Source organism: Acanthopagrus latus, chromosome 11 (genome assembly GCF_904848185.1).
Source record: "Acanthopagrus latus isolate v.2019 chromosome 11, fAcaLat1.1, whole genome shotgun sequence".
Lineage (NCBI taxonomy): Eukaryota > Metazoa > Chordata > Actinopteri > Spariformes > Sparidae > Acanthopagrus > Acanthopagrus latus.
Genome location: NC_051049.1, coordinates 3,422,051 through 3,442,037, shown reverse-complemented (window position 1 = coordinate 3,442,037; position 19,987 = coordinate 3,422,051). Strand labels below are relative to the sequence as shown.

Here is a 19,987-nt window from a genome sequence, read left to right as displayed (position 1 = left end):
ACTCAAAACGTGTGTTTACATGTCTTGGTGAGTTCTACTGAATATGTGAAAAAGTGATATAAAGTCTTTTGTGGCTCCAGAGAACGCTGCATGTAATCTGATAAATTGCCTCCAGTGATGTCACTCAGTGGCTGAATTGCATTGTGGGTAATGTAGTCACCAGGTTTAAAAAAAAGGCTCCGCTGTATCGAATTTGACCAAACTGTCAAAAATGACTCCAACAGTGTTTTAGGTGTTCAGTGTTATAGCAGTGGACTGATTTTACCACATGGTGCCTACACTTCCCACAATGCAACACAGTGAGCCACTGAATGATATGTAGACCATTCAGCCAATCATTGTGAGATCCATCTTTGAAACATCAGTATCAACACGTTACAGGCACGTTGTGTTTATTTGGTAGTAAAATCGTTCACGTAACAAAACATCTTTGGATAGAAAACTTCAAATCAAGAGTACGCACTGCTCAGCCTGACTGAGTCCAGCAGTAGTAGTTAAAATCATTATGTCACATTTTATGTCACTGAAATATTACTGACTGGCCAACCAAAATAATGGAAATGATAGTTTCAGAGCTTCAACCACCAGCAGGTCGAATCCACATCCGTTTATCTTCATCTTCTGGATTTCCACCCTGTCTCAAAACTACACGTTTGTCTCTAGAGCTGTTTTTAGATTTTTAGTCTCTGAGACCTTCCACCGTCCTCCAGCTGTCACAGACGGATAACATGTCCGCTGTCCCTCCTCTTTGTCCTCCAGTCTCAGCCGGCTGAAGACGCTTCAGGTGTCCCTCGTGTCCATTCAGAGGGAACTTCCCTTCTGAAGCTGTGACTTTCCCACCGTTCACGTCTTAATGCGGTTCAGTCGCTCGCTCATGATGGACAGATACTGGGTCAGCTTCACCATGGCGATGATGATGGTTCCTCCGATCAAAGTGCAGCTCGGCCAGAAGAGGGAGTGGAAGACGGCGACCTGGCCGTAGATCTGCGTCATAATTGCGCTGCCCGTTCTGTCTTTGGGGTCCACGAAACACTGGACCGTGTGCTGAGACCTGAGGCGCTCAGAGATGTTCTGAACTATTGCATGTGTGGCTGCGTAGTCCTTATGGCACTTTGGGATGTAGAAGCACTGAAGGAGAGAAGAGAAAAGAAGAAAACAGAGATGTTGTTTCATTTGTATAAAGCTGGTTGGTCCTGCAGTCGAAAAAACAGATAATAACTTTCACTTGAATGCTGTTGTTTCAGGCTATCAGACCAATTTTGGCACCAAGAACTGATGATTGTTTGTATTTATTTATAGAGGTCTTTTGATGTAACAGTCAAAAAGTGATTTACAGGCTGATTATATGCACATATGTGGCCAAAATCCAAGCTATTATTATTTTATTAACAACCTGATATATTGATCTGACTCTACACTAAACACAGTTGATGTCTTAGAAATCAACTTCCTTTCTTTTTTTTGCAGTGTAGTCACTGACTGGAGTCAAAGATTGCATATTACAGTTCAGTCGCTTCGGTAAGAGGATGCGTTCAAAGATTGCTGGAGGCGACAGTTGCGGAGTACCTCAGGGTTGCTGTCCTGCGTCTCCTCGTTGTGAAACAGTCGAATGACCTTCCCCGAGGAGTTGAGGCTGACGTAGACCTGCAGACACGGGTAACGGGAGCCCTTCCAGCACTCTGCTCCACAGCTGTACGAACAGTTCACATCCCACACGATGGTGCAGTTCACGATGGTGCAGCTCGTCTCGTCCGTCCAGACACTGTACAGAAAAACACAGTGGAACACAAGCATGACGTAATAGCAGGAAAAAGACCATTTCTGTTTTCCGAACTGTCAGTTAGTGTTGCTACCTGTCGGAGTAGGAGCGCAGGATGGTGATTCCCAGGACGAAGTACATCATGACGGACAGGAAGACCATGCTGAGGCCCAGCAGGATGGCTCTGTCCTCTCCTGCCCTCAGAGCTGTCACCGTCTTCCTCCTGTCCAGGACCTCATACTCTCGAATCTTCTGGTAGATGGATCTAAAAAAAAAATTAAAAATCAACAGTTGGAAATGTATCTCCTATTTCAGACCACAGCTTGGTAATGTCTCTCCTGTGTGTGTGTGTGTCCTTATTTTGCCAGGCGATTATACGTCCGTCTGTTCGTCTCACCACCAAAACAAAAAGAAAGTCGAGTGTCGAAAGATGTCGTGGCAGGTGTGACCCCACGCCAAGACCGTCTCTTGTTTTCACTCTTCAATCGAGAGATGAACTGTTGTCACTTCTCACACACCAACGGACACTTGAACTATTTAAAGTCCACATACACACACACACACACACACTTCATCTATCTCCGACACAACTGCTTTTGTCGCCACACTTAAAATGATGAAGTGTGTCCTTTAATCTCCTCTCCTTCTTTCAGCCTCCATACGTCAACTGCAAACTCTTCTTCTGCTTTCAACTGGCAGATTAAATAGTACAAATGACATTTCAACTGTTGTCACGGCTTTCATGCCAGAAGACACACAGCCTGTAACTATCTGTGGTGCGTCAACTTCACCTGAAAACTGCTTTATCTCTACTTTTAAATGACAATCAGCTACAGCTACAACTAACTAGGTGCAGCTGCTTCTACAACTCCCACGGATCTCGTGAACAAGGTACATTTTCGCCTGTTTTATACATTTTTGCATGAACACTGAAATGAACCGTGCGAGCCAGCATTCAGTACCTTTGGTCACTTCGGCCATCTGTGGCTTTACTTCCTGCCCACAGGAACATCGTATGTGAGGAATGAGGGAACTGGAGTCCACCGTTGCTGCCAGAGGGGACGACCCACCTGCAAAATATACAATAAGTCTGTTATTAAAAAAAGATCTGCTGAGTCTACAGGATCAGACTTCTGCTGTCCTGGCAGTTCAGGAGACATCAGCCAGAAAAACCACAATGAAGTCGTGAATGATATGAGGTGGTTTTAAGTAAAGAGGACCAACGGGTCTGTAGAGCAAACTAGTTTAACCCCTCTGTTGTCTTCAGGTCAAAAATGACCTGAAACTGTGTTTAACAGCAGAGAAAACACTTTAAATGTTGTTTTTTCAACTTGAAATTTCATGATTTTTCCCCAACATCAGAAAAAGGGAAATATTGCCTTTATTCATATTTCCATGGAAGCTTTACATCACTTGGGTACAAAGATTGTCTTCAGGTCACAGTCACAGAGTCAGTTACAGGCTACAAAACACACGTCTTGCATCATTTCTCTTGTGGACAGTGAATCTGCATACTTTGCGCATCGATGACGCCATCACCCCGCCCCTCGACCTCGAACTTTCAACCACTGAACCGCGTAACGTCTCATTACAACAACAACAACAACAACAACAATGGCGGTCTACATGCTTGTGTTCGTGCTCCAGAAGATATTGAGCCTATCAGGGTTACTAGGACAAAATATTCTGCTCCTCTGTCACCACACTGAGGGGAAAAGGATCATGGACAACCGTGTAAGCCACAACATTTGTATGACAGCTGTGTAGAAATAAAAACGAGTGGTGTCCACTGAATGAATGCAGAATGTCTTTCTGCACTGTAGAAAGGGAAAACTCTGATATTCACACAGTCTCTGATGAATGACAGGTTGTTTCTTCATGCAAAATAGATTTAGCATTTAAAATGAAAAGAATTTGCTGTATTTTAGATCTTTAGTGAGAGTGGGTATACACGCTGGATCTTTAATATATAGGATTCCTAGTTATTAACTATTGTGTGAACACTCCGGGTCGACTTGGTGGAGTGATTCTTTGCTCAGCTCGTTAAAGGAAGTAATGACAATCGTACCAGTTTCCATCTTAGCGATGCAGCACAGCAGGTGTTTGCTGTTGATCCAACAGCCCAGCACTGCAGACTCTGCTCTCCTCTGCAGTGTTCACACTGTAGAAAACATCAAAGAGGCAGAAACAACTCCGGACACATGTTCAGATGTCGTCACTGTGCTGACCCAGCGTGCCTCACAATTATTTACAACCAGGACTTAACAGCTCTCTTTCATCAGTCGGCGTAGCTCTGAGAGGTTCTGGGGTCTTCAGCTCTGTTATTTGTGTGCTGTAGACAGTTGTAGGTTACTCTGTGGGCACAGAGAGACAGAGCTCTCCAGTGACCCTATGGTAACTGTTGAGCTGCGTTATGGGAAATGTAGGCCCAGGTGGACTAGGGACTGAGGATATCTCTGCCTCTGCAGTGTTCTTCATGTGTCTTCACACATTCTCAAAGTAAGTTACTACTGAAACACATAAAAACATTACTTAACACCCTCGTTTTTATACAGTTTTCATAATCCAACATGGTACAGCAAATTTAAATAAAGAAGGTCAGCCTGTGCTTAGGGATGCACGATATATATCAGGCTTATAAAAAGAGCCAATAATATAAACTCTCAGTATTATTTTCTTTGTGAATTGGTCATTTGAGAGTTTGGGTTGTTTGAACATGTCGACTTCCTTTTTAGACGTGTGGAAAGAAAACACATTTATCCATTTGTTCAGATTCAGATGCCTGCTGTGGAAATGTATACATATTAATTAGCAAATATTTAATCAGATAGCATAATTTGCATATCAAACCGTAATTGTATATCTTGCAAAAAACATCTGTGACTACATTACAGAGGAGCTTGTTCAGATTCGTTAGTCATTTATTCTTTGATAATTCAGAGCAGCCATTGGTTCTAGAAAGTATTTGCACAGAAACTAATTCATCGTGACGGTACGTCAGTGTGTCTCCCTGTTAGTGTGGAAAAACATGTGCACGTGTGTGTGTGCACGTGTGTTCTGATTTATGTGCGATGAGTGTGTTGACTGACCGCATGCCTCCATGTGCGTCTTTGAGTGTTATATCTGTCTAAAGAGAGTTATCTTTGTGTCTAATGGAAAGTCACACACACACACACACACACACACAGGTGAAACGCTATGTGGACACTCTGTCTTAAACACATAACTGTCGTTGCTCTACAGTTTAAGACCTCCTGCACTCATGGAAACCACGCTGTCTCATAAAAGCTGACGTCGTCAAGGTCAGACAGCACCGTGACTGAGAGCACAGGGAGAAACCGACGTCATGTTGTCATACAACAATGTTTATAAGCCTGTAAAACAGAAAAACAAAACAAACACGCCTCTTATTTCTCCTCGCAGCATCCAATCAAAGCCGTGACCTTGGCAAAACTACAGAGAAGGACCAAAACAAGTCTGGGGTATCTGCACTCTGCCTCCGTCGCACAGACACTTTATACTTCTACTACATCTAGACAAATATTGTACTTTTTTACTCCACCACCTATTCCTGATAGCTGTAATTATTACAAATATACAGCAGTTATTTATCTAATTATTGCTTGTTGTATCTTAAGAATCCCTTTTAACACATTGGCCTACAGAGGACTACACATGAAAAACAGCCTCTCCTGGCAATTTAACTCATGTATCACCATGTTTTTAAATAATTTGCTCTTTCCTTTCTTTAAAAAATCTAAATGAAACTAAGCTGAGCTACACAGGAAGAACTTCTAAATGATGTAAAAGTCTATACAATTTAGTTTCATTACTTGCAGCTCAATAAACTGAGAAAATACACTGTATTTAACTACATGTCCCATGATTCACTGCGCCCCCGAAATACGTTTTCCCCACAAGCTAACATTGTGAAAGAAGCAGCTGTAAAATAGTGGTTAAACAATTCAAAACTCCGCGAAATGACTCGTTTTACTGTCACAACTTTAGCCATTCGGACCAATAACATTTGGAAAGTCCAGAAGAGCGGATTAAATTATTTTATCGCAATTTAAGCTTGCCGGACGCTAAACCGGAAGTTAGCCAACTCGGTCGGCGGAAGTCTCTCTAGTTGCGCACGCTCGTGCTCCGGTAGTTATCTGTTCATCGTCACACATGAAGAAGAATCATGTAAACGGAGAAGACTTTATATTTTTAAATGAGCAACCATAGTATTAGACAGTTCGTGAGTAACATGTATTATCACCAACAAAAACGTAGATTAAAAATGTTCTACGTTGTGTAAAGTTACTGGGAGGTGACGTATTTCCGGTCGCGGCCGCAGCACCGCATTATATGTTGCACATGCGCACTTCGCTCGCCCCCCCCCCAAGCCGGAAATGGACAGAAATACTGGAAAAGCTGAGACTGAGAGAGCAGGAACCGAACCAGCACCAATCCAGTCAGGTATGAACAATTTAAAGCGCTTGAGAAGACGTGAACAAGCTATCAATCAATTAATAACACTATTGTTTTTTTCGATTTGTTTGATTTACTTCATGCTAACTCGTTGATATCAGTGAAAATTGTTAGTAATCTTATATATATATATATATATATATATAAGATTACTAAACTGATTTCATGTAGCATTCCTATTTTGAATGCTCATGTGTTGTGTTTTCATTCTGCAGCCCTGAAATGCAGTGTTAATGAGAAATGAGTTTAGCAGCACCTGCAGATCAAACTCAGGCAACCAGCTAAAGAACACTAACATTAATAACACGTTTTATCTTTAGGTTAGCGCTCTTGATGAGGTCACAGAAGTCAGGTGTGTGAGTTCAACACGAGCGAGAGGAACCAGGCAACCAAAACATGAGGAAGCTGTCGGCAGCTGGCTACTAAAACAGGAGCAGTCAACATGACGGGACTAAATATTGACCGAGGCACGCTACACTACACTACACTACACACACACACACACACACAGACTTGGTCTATAAAAGTAATAAGGCCATGAATGATGGAGCACCTGATGGGGTGCCTGAGTCAATATTAGCTTATCCTGTACATGTACGCCGTCTGCTCGCTGGTTGTTTCAGAGGCCGCAGAGCGCTCAGCTGCAGCTTAGCAACAGCTTTTAGCTCTTTGAAACCTACACAGGTGATAAGATGGTCACTGGCGGGAAATGTCAACACTGGGATTGAAGAATTAAACTTAATCGGAAATACAAGCGCTCTTCTGAACCAGTGACTCCTAACATGGGGATCGAGGGAAAAAAAATTCTAGGCTTTCACTTCATACGTTCTGTCAATTCAGCATCTCTATATCACTCTTGAATGTTGTGATTTGATTTTAATATTGTTGATTAATGTCAATTATAACACTACAAGTCTATCAAATGGCACAAAAACAACTGTTGATTGTCTGATTATATAAATCCAGGAACAAGATAACTGACTTGGTAAAATCACATGCTGTTTAATATTATATAGATGACACACAAACAGGTAGTTGAAGTTAAATTGAAAGTAAATTAGTGAACTTAAATAGTCATTCAGGAAAAGCAAAGAATACAAAATCTTCCAGAAATTGTTCTGCCCTGCTGAGATGTTAATTCTCCACAGAAGTGGCAAATAATGAGTAACAAAAAAATAAGATCCCACTGAACTGAACAATAACAAACATGTATAAATGCTGATTGTAGTGCAAAAAACAAAATCACTCTCATCTGACTGACGTAGAGGCAGACAGTGGATTCAAACCAAAAACATCATCAGGTTTGTTTCAACCCAAATATATGAGGACTGAACAATAAACACAGTGACAACACCCTCCACCTGCTTTGGTCCTGTAAGAGTGGAGTGATGATAAAATAGAGCTCACCTGATTTCTGACGGTGGTGTCAGACAGAAGTTGACGGTCGGACTGTCGGAGCAGTTGTCCCCTAACATAGCACCTTGCACTTTACAACACCTCCACCCATGCGCTCGTGTTTATCTTTATCCAGACTGTTGCTTCCATTTAATGCACATTGTGTTCCCTCAGCACTTGAAGCTGCTGAAGCTTGGCAACAGAAAGATTAAAAAAAAAAAAAAAGGATTTTGGATTGTTTTCTTTTTACTTCCTGCGTCACAAGCTGTCCAAATTTGCGGACGTTATGATTAAAAGAGAAAAAAAGAAATGAGATGAACTTTGGATTCAAAGCATCTAATGATAAAATATGCTAATGGATCTGACTAATGAAAACTGAGGGAAAAAACAGGAAGCAGTCAATAATGGTCCATCGTCTGGAGCCATTCTCCAAATAATAACCCACAAGTTGTTTGTGGCTAAGGTGAAAAAGCCCTGACGGAGGTGTCGGGTTTCCACAATAATGTAGTTTACGTCAGCCTCATCAGCATCTGTCAGTGTGGATGTGGGAGGTGGCTGCACTGTGCGGATGTGTGTGTGTGTGTGTGTGTGTGTTTTGAACATGACAATACTGATGTTGCCCAAATGCAACACTAAAGTCTGGAATCCTCTCCAGTGATATCAACAACGACTGATAAAACTCAGGAAAACAGCAGCTGCTGATTGAAACCCAGTAAAGTGATGAAAACTGCTGTTTATAATTATCTGTGACATTGCACTGACGCTCCAGTTAACTTTGAACTGGTTATGAAATACTGATGCCTTTCTTTTTCTATTCTTTCACTCGTCCAGATAAATAAAATAGACTCTCACAGCCTGAGGACAGAAGCTGCTCTGTAGTCTGGTGCTACGGCAGCAGAAGAGCTGGTTTATAATTTACCTATTTCTCTTGGTTTTGCTACCATGTTGAATGTTGATACTTTTAGCTTTAGCTTAACAAAACTACTATGACAGGTCCTAAAATATGTTATTTGTAATATTACATGTAACTTACAGACTTTAGAGTTATTGTTCCTCCTGTTGACAGTAGTTTAACCAGACGTGTGTTTCATTTTACAGAACAATACACTTACCTCAACTTTTCTTTACAGTATATTAACCTTACAGCAACTTAATTCTGTGATATAATAACTGTATGTAATGGAGGAAAAGATTTGTCTTCCATTTTCTCTGCCTGATTTTTCATTAAGCTGCAGAAAAATATGTCAAAATGAAGTTGATTATAGTAGTGATGTGAAGAATAGAATATTGCAAATTACCAATAATACAGATCTTACCGTAGTCCTAGTTTTATGGTGCAAACTCTGTACTTTTATATACTTTCGACATTTACTGGACTAAATCACTGTCTAGGACAATTTTCTAGCTGTGTCTGCAACAAGAGAAGCAGGTATTTTAAGCCAAAACATGATTTCCCAACCGTAACAAAGTAGATTTTGTGCCTAACCCTAACCAGACAATAAGCAAAAGTGACCATCTACGCCACGCGATGTCGCTATTTTCTCTCTTCCTTTCTTCTTTTTCGGGCGCGCAAAGAATCTTGGGATATGTTAGGCCACAAAGGATCGTAGCCGTGCATCAAAAAAAGAAAAGAGGGAAAAAGAAGGAGCATTTGTGGGCTGCATCTGGAGGAGCCTTCGAATCGGGACAGCCTTCATGCGGCGTAGTGATGTAATTGGCCTTCAGATGCTCCTCTGAACAAAGCAGACCCTGAACTGAGACACAGCAACTATTAAAAACTGAGCCTAAAGAAATCTTAAAAGTTGCCTCATGTATATTTTCAATATATCCATGGTTTACAGAAACGTACATTGCCAGCATTTGTTCTAACAATCAGCTCTGGTGTGCAGAGAAGGTTGTCAACAAACCGGCGAAGAAAGTTAGACATCCAGCAGCGACAGATATTTTCCTCAGCAGCAGGAGCTCATTCTATCTTTGGGGCGTTGACAGAAGCGAGCCAAAAGTAGTGTTTTCCAAATTTAAATTTGGTGCCTGTGATATGCAACTGCAAGCTGACAAATAAGATAGATGGTGATTTTACAACGTGCAACACTTGGAGTACGAGCTGCTGCTGCTGCTACTTTTTTCAGTGGACAAGGCCAGAATCCAGATCGCACTGCCAGCCGTTATCTAATGTCTGGCAGTGTCTTCCTGGGGTCTGAAACACACACCGCCTCTGACCTTTACGATTGACGACAGACATCTCAAATAATAGCTTTGTCTGTATGAGAGTGTGGTGATTTCAGTGTTGATGACTGCCAACAGTTAGAGCGTGCTGGATAACAACAGAGGCGTGAGAAGGCAAAACAACAAGAAGTAATGACTTGATGTCAGTGTGTTTTCTGGGCAGATCCAAACACACATGGACAAGCTGTAACTTTAGCATGACTTCAGGATGTGTATATATAACATGAAAGTCTACATGTGTTTTATAAAAAGCCGATAAGACGGTGACAGAAATCACGTTCGTACATGTGTCGATATTCTATACGGACGCACACGAGTGTTAAAAAGGTCATGTGCTGTTAAAAGAGGAATGTTCTCTGATGTGGTCATACATCCAACACTGTACACACATGCTGGCACATACTGTCCACATAGCTGCAGGCTGCTGTGCATCTACTGACACACACGCGCACACACACACACACACACACACACGCTGGCTTCCTGTCAAGCAGTTCATAAGCTGAGCCACTTGTCTCTCTTTGACACATAAACTTTGCGGCTTTCCTGGAAGGCGGGACCGTCAGGTGGCATGCTGACGGCACAGGTGCTGCCATTCTCTGAGACAGGGTTGGGCTGCACACACACACACACACATACACACAGACACACACGCGGTGTATCTCAGCAGTGATGTCATGGTTCTGTTTCTGGAAGGGTATTTGGGTGGCATGTGTTTCAGTGTGCGCGGCCTGCAGTTGTCTGTTGCCACCTGACTACGTGCCGTACAGACAGTGAGTCTGCGGCAGCTGTTCAGTCGAAGTACAGCTAATAAAATGAGGCTGCAGTAAAATGAACTAACTGTAAAGTCAATACTGGAGATACATGTGGGGTTAAACAAACTTTAACCCTCATCGCTTACTTCAACTTGAGCTTCCGAGCTACGTTCAGACATAACGTAAAGTCAAACTTAACCTTATTTTATTACCCAAATCTCACTCTGGAGTGTTTTTGCTGTACTCTTTGCCAGTGTACCAGTTGGTGATACACACTGAGTTAGCCTTTATGCTGAAACAGCCTTTATGCATCACATAGAGCCAATCCACGTCTGCAGCATCTGTTCATAAACATTTTATCCAGTCGTGCCACATTCTCACATTTTCACTTCAAACATGATACGTTTATTATGGTGTTGTACATTGATTTAATTTCATTATTGAATTTCAGTTTGAATTGTTAAATGGGCGGCGAAGTGAAGCAGAAGAGAGGAAAGGCTAATATTTGACCAACGATCACACTTGGAGGACACAGTTATCATGTTCATAACTAAACTAATCATCACAAATGGGAGCTATTCAGTTAGATGTATTATTCAGAGCATTCATGATACTTAAAACAACTGCAGCAAAACAAAAACCTACAGTTGAAAACTTGACGAGAGAGGAAGGAAACATGAACAGGCTCTGATGGAGCTCTGGATTCATCAGGGAGATGGAAACATAATGTATCTCACCTGTGCAGGGATGCACATCGTGTCTGCTGCTGGGAGATCTTATATTTTAATCAACATTAATGATCAAATTTCGCCCACGACCCAACCACTATTATATATACTTTTTTATGACCAGGCCACTCAATCCATGGATTATCCTGCAGATATTTGCGATCTGCACATCACTATATATGGATCAATAATAGACTAAGGCAGTTAATTTAGGTAAAGTTAAGTCCTCTCAGGTCTATTTTACCTGCAGCCCCTAACTGTTAGAGATGGCAAAGACATCTGTATGGCTAATTTAGCTTACTGACCTCATCTCTAAACTAAGTTTGGTGCCTTCCCGTATTACGATACTGAGGTGGTGATATGAGCTCCAGTGTAGCAGCTCATTGACTAGCAGATCAGATGTGGTTGTACTATAGTGGGAAGCCTCGAGGTGCAAATGTATGTAACTGGATGTTCCTGTGTGATGTTAGTACATCTTCCAAGATCACAGGCCTCTGACAACCACGTACAAACAACACAATCTTCAGGAAGCCAGTAAAATTCAAAATATATCACCCAACAGATCTTATCTTCAGCCTTTTATGGTCTAAATGTCCCTCTCAGTGCTTCCCTGGACTGTACTTCTGTGCTGAGCTGTGGTGAAGGGCTTATACCAAAATGACTGATGAGGAGCGCTGCCTGTACCAGAATGTGTAAATGGCAAATGGACTAAATTATATAAATGACATTTCTATAGCGTCATTCCAGTCTGCTGAACACTCAAAGCGCTTTACGACACTGATGGCAGATGCTGCCATGCAAGGAGCCGACCGACTCATCAGGAGCAATTTTGGGTTCAGTATCTTGCTCAAGGATACTTCAGCATGCAGCCAGGGGAGCTTGGGAATCAAACCAGCAACCTTCAGATTCCGGGACCTACCTCCTGAGATGTCCACTTGAAATGCCAGATTTGTTTACCAGGCAGATGTGGCAACTGCAGCCCGCCTGGTTCACTGTTCATGGACTGCCTGACATAAACTGCACTCTCCTCCCTCGTCTTGTTGAGGGTTCTTGTGTAAAAGATAGATTTTGAAAACTCTGATCACATTTCTGAATACGTTAAAGTTGCGTGTTTGATTCGAAATGGTGACGGTTATAAAATAGAAATATCAGAGAGCATGAATTCAGTTGCTCATAGATGGAAATCTGTCTGAAATAACAAAAGGAAGAATGGCGGACTGGTAATTTTATCCATCCTTGTGACCGCTACCACTGTTGCACAAGAACCCATGACCTCCACTGTGGCTGCCAGTAGGTGATTCACTTCATCTGAAAGCCATCTCTATTGTAGCTCGTATGCCAAAGTGGGCATGATTGACACATAAACAACATAAATATAAACCCAGCCAGAGAGAAAGATGGAGTAATGTACAGTAGATGGGATTAGAGTTGGCTGGTCTCAGACATATTCTGCTGTGAGTGTTAGAATGAGTGTTAATGGAGGAGACGAGGAGACAGCTGCTGTTAATGGTTCAGACCAGACTTGGTGGCTCCCCACAGTGAGGTACCATTAATGGAATGATCCACACTGCTGGGAAGTCACTTCAGTACATGTAATTAAATTATCAGCTCAACTACAGTTTACAGTAGCTGGGTGGAAGGTCGACTCCACGTTGGAGAAAGTATTTTGATATATGCGGTCAACAAAACCAAAACAAAGAGCTGAAAGACGCTAAAATGCTCCTCAGATGTGAGATTAACTACCAAGAATATTTGTTTCACATTATAACATTTGATAAAATTGTTGGATATATCCAGTACGCTGTTTCCAATAAAAGGATATGTTGATCATCTCGTGTGTCTATGAAGCAGCCATTCAAACACAGTGGCAAATGTGTCTGAAACATTTGTAACAGAGGAGAAAACAACAAAAACAACAAAAGCATCACCACCCCTGAAAAATGACTAATTTCACTGTCATAATTTGAAATGTCTGGAAGAGCCGCATGATTAAATTATTTTAACCCCCTTCAAGTCAGCCGGCTCGGTCGGAGAGCAACGTATTTTCACAGCCTGGAAGTCAAACTTTTTTGGCTTCAAAACACCAACAAGCAGCTTTCACAGGATTGAACGGGGCTCCAACCAGTAATAAAACGACCTTGAATGGACCGCATCCCAAATTCCAAATGGCAGAATTTATCGTGTTCACCGGGGTCTGACCTTTCAGATCAAAGCCGAGCCGAGATTTTAAAAACCCGGGTCTACTGCCGGGTGATCCGGATGTAAATGCAGAGTTTACACATTCCCATTGTGTACAAAAGCTGGAACTTAGCGGGTTTAAGTGGGATTTTTTACCAGTGGGGAAAACAGTAATAGCTACATGCTTCCCAGCTGGTCCTAAAGCTTCTGTGCCAGAGGTCTGAACACTGACACATTCCCGATCCTTCCAGCTGCAAGGCTAACCGAGCTAACTAGCAAATGGGAGCTACACTTAGCAGCAGTTAGCAGCTACTTTACTGATATACTCCCCACATTTCTGCTGTTGGTCGAGAGTTAGCTCTGTGCAAAATACTGCAAAAACATCACACCAGTGAGATTTAATATCACCACAACGTTGGTAAAGTTAGCAAAATTACAGCTAAGATAACAAAAAAAATATGGCATCGTTTTCATTTCACTGATTGACAAAGACAGCCGTTACACATAAGGGCTTCAATTAGTGGTGGACATAGTGTTGGACCTACTCCTACACCAGAGCACCTCTGTCAAGTTCACACTTTTTACCTTCTTAAACTTTTGTGCAGTGAAATCAAACAGCTCCTAAACACCAAAATACCATCAGATGACTTTCCCACCTTTCCTCGTTCCGTCAAACTTTCTAAACTTACCTTCAAATGCTGCTGAAGTCACAAAGTTTCCTGGCCGCAGGTGTTCATTTTGCAGTTTAATCCCATGGCATGTTAAGAAGTGTCCTCTAGGCCGAGCCAACAAGTGATATTGTGTCTATCAGGGACGGATCAGCCCTCAGCACGCCTCCCATTCTGCAGAGTGCAGTCCGAGGGACGGCCATAATCTCCACACTGCCCCTCGCTGCTCGCACTAATCATCAGTGCGTGATGATGGGAGTCTGTGGGAGTCGGGGGAGGGAGACGGTGTTTGATGTGGGAGGGAAAAATGGGAGAGTGAAAAGGAGGAGATGACAGACAGAGGGAGGAAATACATTATGGGGAGGGATAAAATAACACACACACACACACACACACACACACACACACACAATAAAGCAGTTTAAAGCTGCAAGCTTAAAGCTTTTTTTTTAAATTAAGCACAGATAATAACGCCTGACTGGCAGCTCAAAGTGTTGGAAGGGAACAAGCTCAACAACAGACCTCATGTTTTAAGTCCTCCACATGTTTTAAGGTAACTTTTTCCAAACTATGATTTGACATATCAAGCAAAACAATGAGCTGAAAGACACTAAAATAGTAGAAATTTAATAATAGAAATTTAACCAAAATGGCAAAATTACTGAAACTTAACTAATTTGCAAATAAAGTTTGTCCTTTTTGTTATTTTTTTTGTCTTTTGCTAATGCGCAACTTGTTTGATTCAAACAGATTTTTTCGATTTAACTCTGACGTAGCGAACACTCAACATACGTGACTGATCAGCTGTTTCCGCTGTCTGCTTTATAATCACTGCAGTCACGTGCAACATGGCCGATGCTAGCAGCAACCTGTCAGAAGTAATTCCTGAAGACTTCTCTCTCTTTTGTCTCCTGGTTTGTTCACCTCTGGCCTCTGTTTACCTCCACATTCACGCGTGACGTAGCCTACACCGCGACATCCTCTGATGGAATTATGCTTCACGTACCCCAGTTCATTTACTCAAAACGGATTATGGAAATGCCCCAGATTCACATTCTGATATACACTGTTTTTTGGGAACTTTCAAAGTTAAAAGTTGTTATTCATAGCTAGCATAAAGATATCCTTTTAAAGAAACTGAACACCGTCCACCACAGAAACATCCTCCCCTCTATCATTTCATGTTTTTGCTTTCTGGGGATCCGCCTCAAGCTCAAACATGTTAAAATACTGTATATTACAAAGACAAATCCACAGTCTGAAACTAAAAGGTGAAATAGCACAACAAGCATGAAAGACATCATTACAGGAGAAAATTAGATGTGTTACAGAAGGAAGATGCCAGTTTAAAGACAGGGGGTCCAGTACAGAGGCGATTTACAGCAGCTCGGATCAGGAACGTGACGAACAGTCGGGCATTCGGAGTACGTTCTCATCTTTATCTGTAAGTTGAGGATTAATTTGTACAAGAACAGAGACGACAGTGGAGAGACAAACAGTCAGCTCGTCTTCAGGTTCTGCTGAACCGTGATAACGACCCGATCATTTGAACCAGATGTTCTGGATTGGAGAGAACATCCACAACATGAAGCATGAGAAGCCTCGAGGACGGGGATCGAAGAACTCGGCGCTAAACTTTACTGCCAACTTTACACACAGCGACCTCTAGCAGCAGACAGCTGTTGAGTCTTTACCTCCAGTGTCTGTAGCTCCTCTACAGCTCCCTAATTAACACACAATGTGTTAATTAGTGAACTTAATAGGTGCTGATGAGTGAGTTTTGTTTGTATTTTTAGGCTGTGCGATGTTTCCATCTGCTCCCAGTTTAGACTCCTGTTAAAATACGTCAGCAGATAACGGATATTTATACTTTCTACTAAGACATACTTGAGTGGACTGATGATTGTGGATAAGATCTGTTGGTTTTCTATTGTTTCTACTCATATTTACTTTGTCTCTACACCCAGAGAACCTGCGAGTGACTTTGTTTGAGTCCCTCCTCCATGTGTAGTAAAACCAACATGTGCCAAAAAGATGATTAAATTCTTCAGTGTGTTTAAAAAGGTGACGTGATCAGACACACGATCTGATGTCGATGAGTGTAGAAACAGATTGTATTTCTCACCCTTAAGGTACGACGGGCGCCAACCTTTTCTGAAGCTCCCGTGGTGAAGCGTGCCGGTGCCGAGCTCACGTGGACCCGTCTGACGGACCCACAGGATGGAGTGCAATCCAAAAAGCAAACAGTGAGAGAGAATTGGAGGAAGTCGAGGGGCTTTGCTGACTTTCCTGAGCGGGCAGCAGCAGAGATTAGACGTTTGTAATCCAGTCCACGCTGTGATTCACTTCCACTTGTTGAAGGTAGCTGTCGACGGTTACCTCATGTTCCTTCACGCCGGACTTTTAAAAAAACACATTAGAGATTTTTTTTTTTTTTTTAAAAAGGGGCTTTCTCACAGTTGACTTTCAGTCATATCCAAATGTTTTACCTCAGGTTATCATAAGCAGCGATGAGGCATAATTATCTTCTGTCATTCATGTGGGTTACGTACGTAAACGTAGCATCAAGTTTGTAGTTTCCTCTGGAGATTTAAGAACATTTCAACCCCTCGTTTCACTTTTGCTCACTAGAATTGTTTTTGCTGCCCTGAACCTGACAGGGAAGATCTGCTCAGCAGACAAATTACATTTTCGACCTGACGATGGTGCGATTAGGAATCATGTCTGTGTGAAGCATATTTAATGGTGATTTTTTTTTTGCTAAAACTGTGGTCTCAGATCCAATAGTCAGCATTTTTTCAGATATTTTTTTCAATCCGATGGCTGATTAAAAAATCTAATTTAAAACTGTACTACTCTGACGCAGCATTCAATCTGCAAAGTCACGAGTCGTTAGAAGTAGAAGTGCAATATTTGCCTCCTGACTGTGGCAGAAAAATGCAAATACTCATGTAGTACCTCAAAAGTGTACTTAAGTAGATCACGTGAGTAAATGTACTTAGTTACCTTCCATCGCTGGTTATCTGCAGGACTGATGTACATTAATCCAGCTTTATAAATGTTTCTCTTCTTTGTATATTAATATTATTGCTTCTCTCAAGTCACTGAAGTGTTTTTATTGCATTTGACACACACTCACTCTGATGGCAACAGGCCAAACTCCTGCTGCAGACTGACCAGAGACCAGTTTTTATCAGCAGTGCTCCTGACACAAAACATGCTTCAGTGGGGAAACATGTTCATTCATCAGGGTCGTCATGTAAAAAACAGGGTTTGTTCAGACTGCAGTTACCTGGCCGGCACCACCAGGTGGGAGCAGAGAGGTGATGTGACGCTCAGGTGAAGATCAGACATGGTTGTAATCATGAACAGGGTCCAGCAGGTGGCAGTGTGGAGGTGCACATGTTAACACTGAGGAGATGGTGTTTGTCCATAGGAGGCACTATTTCCTTAACCTTCACTATTCTCTTTCTGTTTCTCACACACACACACACACACACACACACAGGCAGTGTTTTGAAACTGGGTTCACTCAGGGCTTAGCTTGGCATCCTATTTTAGAACTCCACCCTTAACAGCTCTAAATGGACTTAGTGACTCCACCCCACCCCCATCCTGCTGCAAGACCATGTGTGTGTGTGGGTGGGTGTGTGTGTAGGTGGGATAAGACGGGGAGGAATCAAAGGTCCAAGGCAAAAAGGGCTAGAAATGTAGGTCATGCTCGATAAGGAGAGATGAAGAAGAGGAGAGACGAGAGGGAGGAAGACGGAGGAGGACGACAGACACATCGGCCTCTCAGAATCCCTCATGAGTCCGCTGGCAAACGGACAGCAGGAACAGAGAGAGACAGAGAAGAAGAAGAAGAAGAAGAAGACGCAGGGAGGGATGAAGAAGAGCAGAGCGGTGCTGAATCGATCACCAGTGTGTGTGTGAGTGTGTATGTGTGAGTGTGTGTTACCCAATCAACAAGAACCATTACATTGGGATGCTCCTTCCCTCCCTTCCTCTCTCTCTCTCTCCTTCCACAAAGAGGTGACCTAAATACTAAAGCTGCCAAACTGTTGGAGAAGAAACTGCTCTGTGTGTGTGTGTGTGTGTGTGTGTGTGTGTGTGTGTGTGTGTGTGTTTATGGTAAACGTTGCATCAGTCATAAAGCCATAGTGCTGCAGTGCAACGCTTTATTCTCGCCTGTTGGCATAGCAACCAGTGAGTCAAACGAAGATGATCAAAGAGGGCCCTGATTACCCCGTCTGTGTGTGTGTGTGTGTGTTCACCTAACACACTGTCAGATTTCCAGCATATTATGTCGTTTGTAAGTCAATGGTGTCAAAAGGGAACGTACGTGGCTTTTGTTGTTCATCTAGATATGTAAATTATAGTTTATGTTGTTTTTATGTGCGTCAGTAGTGAGTGAGGGACGCAGGAAATGCTTCACGACACGCCATCGTTGTTTCTGATCGTCCTCGTCTGTGGTTAAGGTCCGGCTACATTTTTACAAACCGCTCAAACTACTGGTTTAAGGTCGGGGCGAGATTGCGGTCGCGGTCAAAGGGGAGAGTGTGCAGTGCTACTTATCCGCCTGGATTGTTCTATCGTACGAGCTGCCAAGGTTGGGGAGATATCAGCTGTTTGCTTTCTCTCAGATATAATGGAACTAGATGGTAATCGGCTCAAAGCAAATGGAGCAAATAACAAAGCAGCAGGAAAAAAAAAAATGCATTTGAATGACTCGACAGCAGAATTCATGTCCCAGATACTAAAAATAATCTGCAGGCTGCAGTTTTTATGTAGGTATCTATTTTCTTTCTTCACCTTCACAGCACAGAAGGACGTTTGCATCTTGTTGAGAAGAGGTTCGTGCTCATGACGAGGAAGGAATGAAAAACATTCATGGGATGTAACGTTAGCTAGCATAGTTAGCTTACACTCGCCTCTCGTCCATGAATGGATGCTTTCTTACTTCGAGGTTCAAGGTGATTTTCTCTGTCGTTGTACATCAGAGGTATGCATGCTGAAATGGAAGTGTGTGAGCTTCTTCATGCTCACACAAATATAGAACAAATATACAGTTATTTATACGCAAATAAATAAACACATAGTTCATTTTTCTTTCAAGTGAGGTCATAATACGGTTCGACATCAGGTAAACACTGTCCATCAGCTTTGACTGGGACCAAGCATCAGTGACGTAAACACAGAGTCCTGATCTGCTGGTCCTGCTCTCCGTCGGCTCAGAACTCGGTCCGCCCGCTGAGTTCAGCAGCTTGATCCGAGATGTTGTGGTGGAGACAGGTCTCTGTAAAGATGTGGGCACAACGCTCCCTGTTGTTTTGCCAGCCGTGGTCCCATCTGCCCATCGGCAATCTGAAGTCTGAGCTGGATCACTACGGCGCCCGTCCTGGATCTCTCACCTGTCCCAGCCAGGACAGTCCGGCTGGTGAAAAGATGCCGCGGGCAGCGATCAGTGAAGTCCGCGACTCTTAATCCAACTTATTTCTGTCAAACTGTTTCACCAACAAACCTCTAAACAAAAATAACAGAAACACAAAAAATGCTCCTGCACGGTGATACTGAACAGAAGTCTCTGAGTAGTTCCTACTTGAAACTGGCCTTGTCTCACCGGTTTTGTCCAACCACATCAAAAGCTCAGGCGTTTATAGATTTTTTTTTTTCTTTTTAAAAAAACAGCCCCAATTGAAGTCTGGTTGGAGGGATTATCCCAGGATAATTGCACATACTTTTGTGCGGCTTCTCCTTGAGGCCATTCATGGTTTTTAAACAGAAGTAGTTTTGTGCAGAGAG

General features: G+C 42.5%; 1 protein-coding gene across 7 annotated transcripts; it reads right to left on the bottom strand.

Moving 5' to 3' along the window:
- Positions 1 to 160: 160 nt before the first annotated feature.
- Positions 161 to 18,289, bottom strand: si:ch211-247n2.1 (calcium-activated potassium channel subunit beta-2). Of its 7 annotated transcripts, XM_037113864.1 has the most exons (10): positions 17,478 to 18,289; positions 16,675 to 16,767; positions 16,311 to 16,585; positions 14,207 to 14,445; positions 12,259 to 12,388; positions 7,643 to 7,822; positions 2,722 to 2,829; positions 1,854 to 2,024; positions 1,567 to 1,762; positions 161 to 1,128 (listed from the first exon to the last, which is right to left on the bottom strand). In XM_037113864.1, the coding sequence occupies exons 6-10, from the start codon at positions 7,708 to 7,710 to the stop codon at positions 844 to 846; spliced, it is 828 nt and encodes a 275-aa protein (XP_036969759.1). In that variant the 5' UTR covers positions 7,711 to 7,822; positions 12,259 to 12,388; positions 14,207 to 14,445; positions 16,311 to 16,585; positions 16,675 to 16,767; positions 17,478 to 18,289; the 3' UTR covers positions 161 to 843. The 7 variants fall into 7 exon arrangements, with proteins under 7 accessions (XP_036969759.1, XP_036969758.1, XP_036969760.1 ...); XM_037113863.1 differs by lacking the exon at positions 16,675 to 16,767; XM_037113865.1 differs by lacking the exons at positions 16,675 to 16,767; positions 17,478 to 18,289 and adding an exon at positions 17,192 to 17,311.
- Positions 18,290 to 19,987: the final 1,698 nt, after the last annotated feature.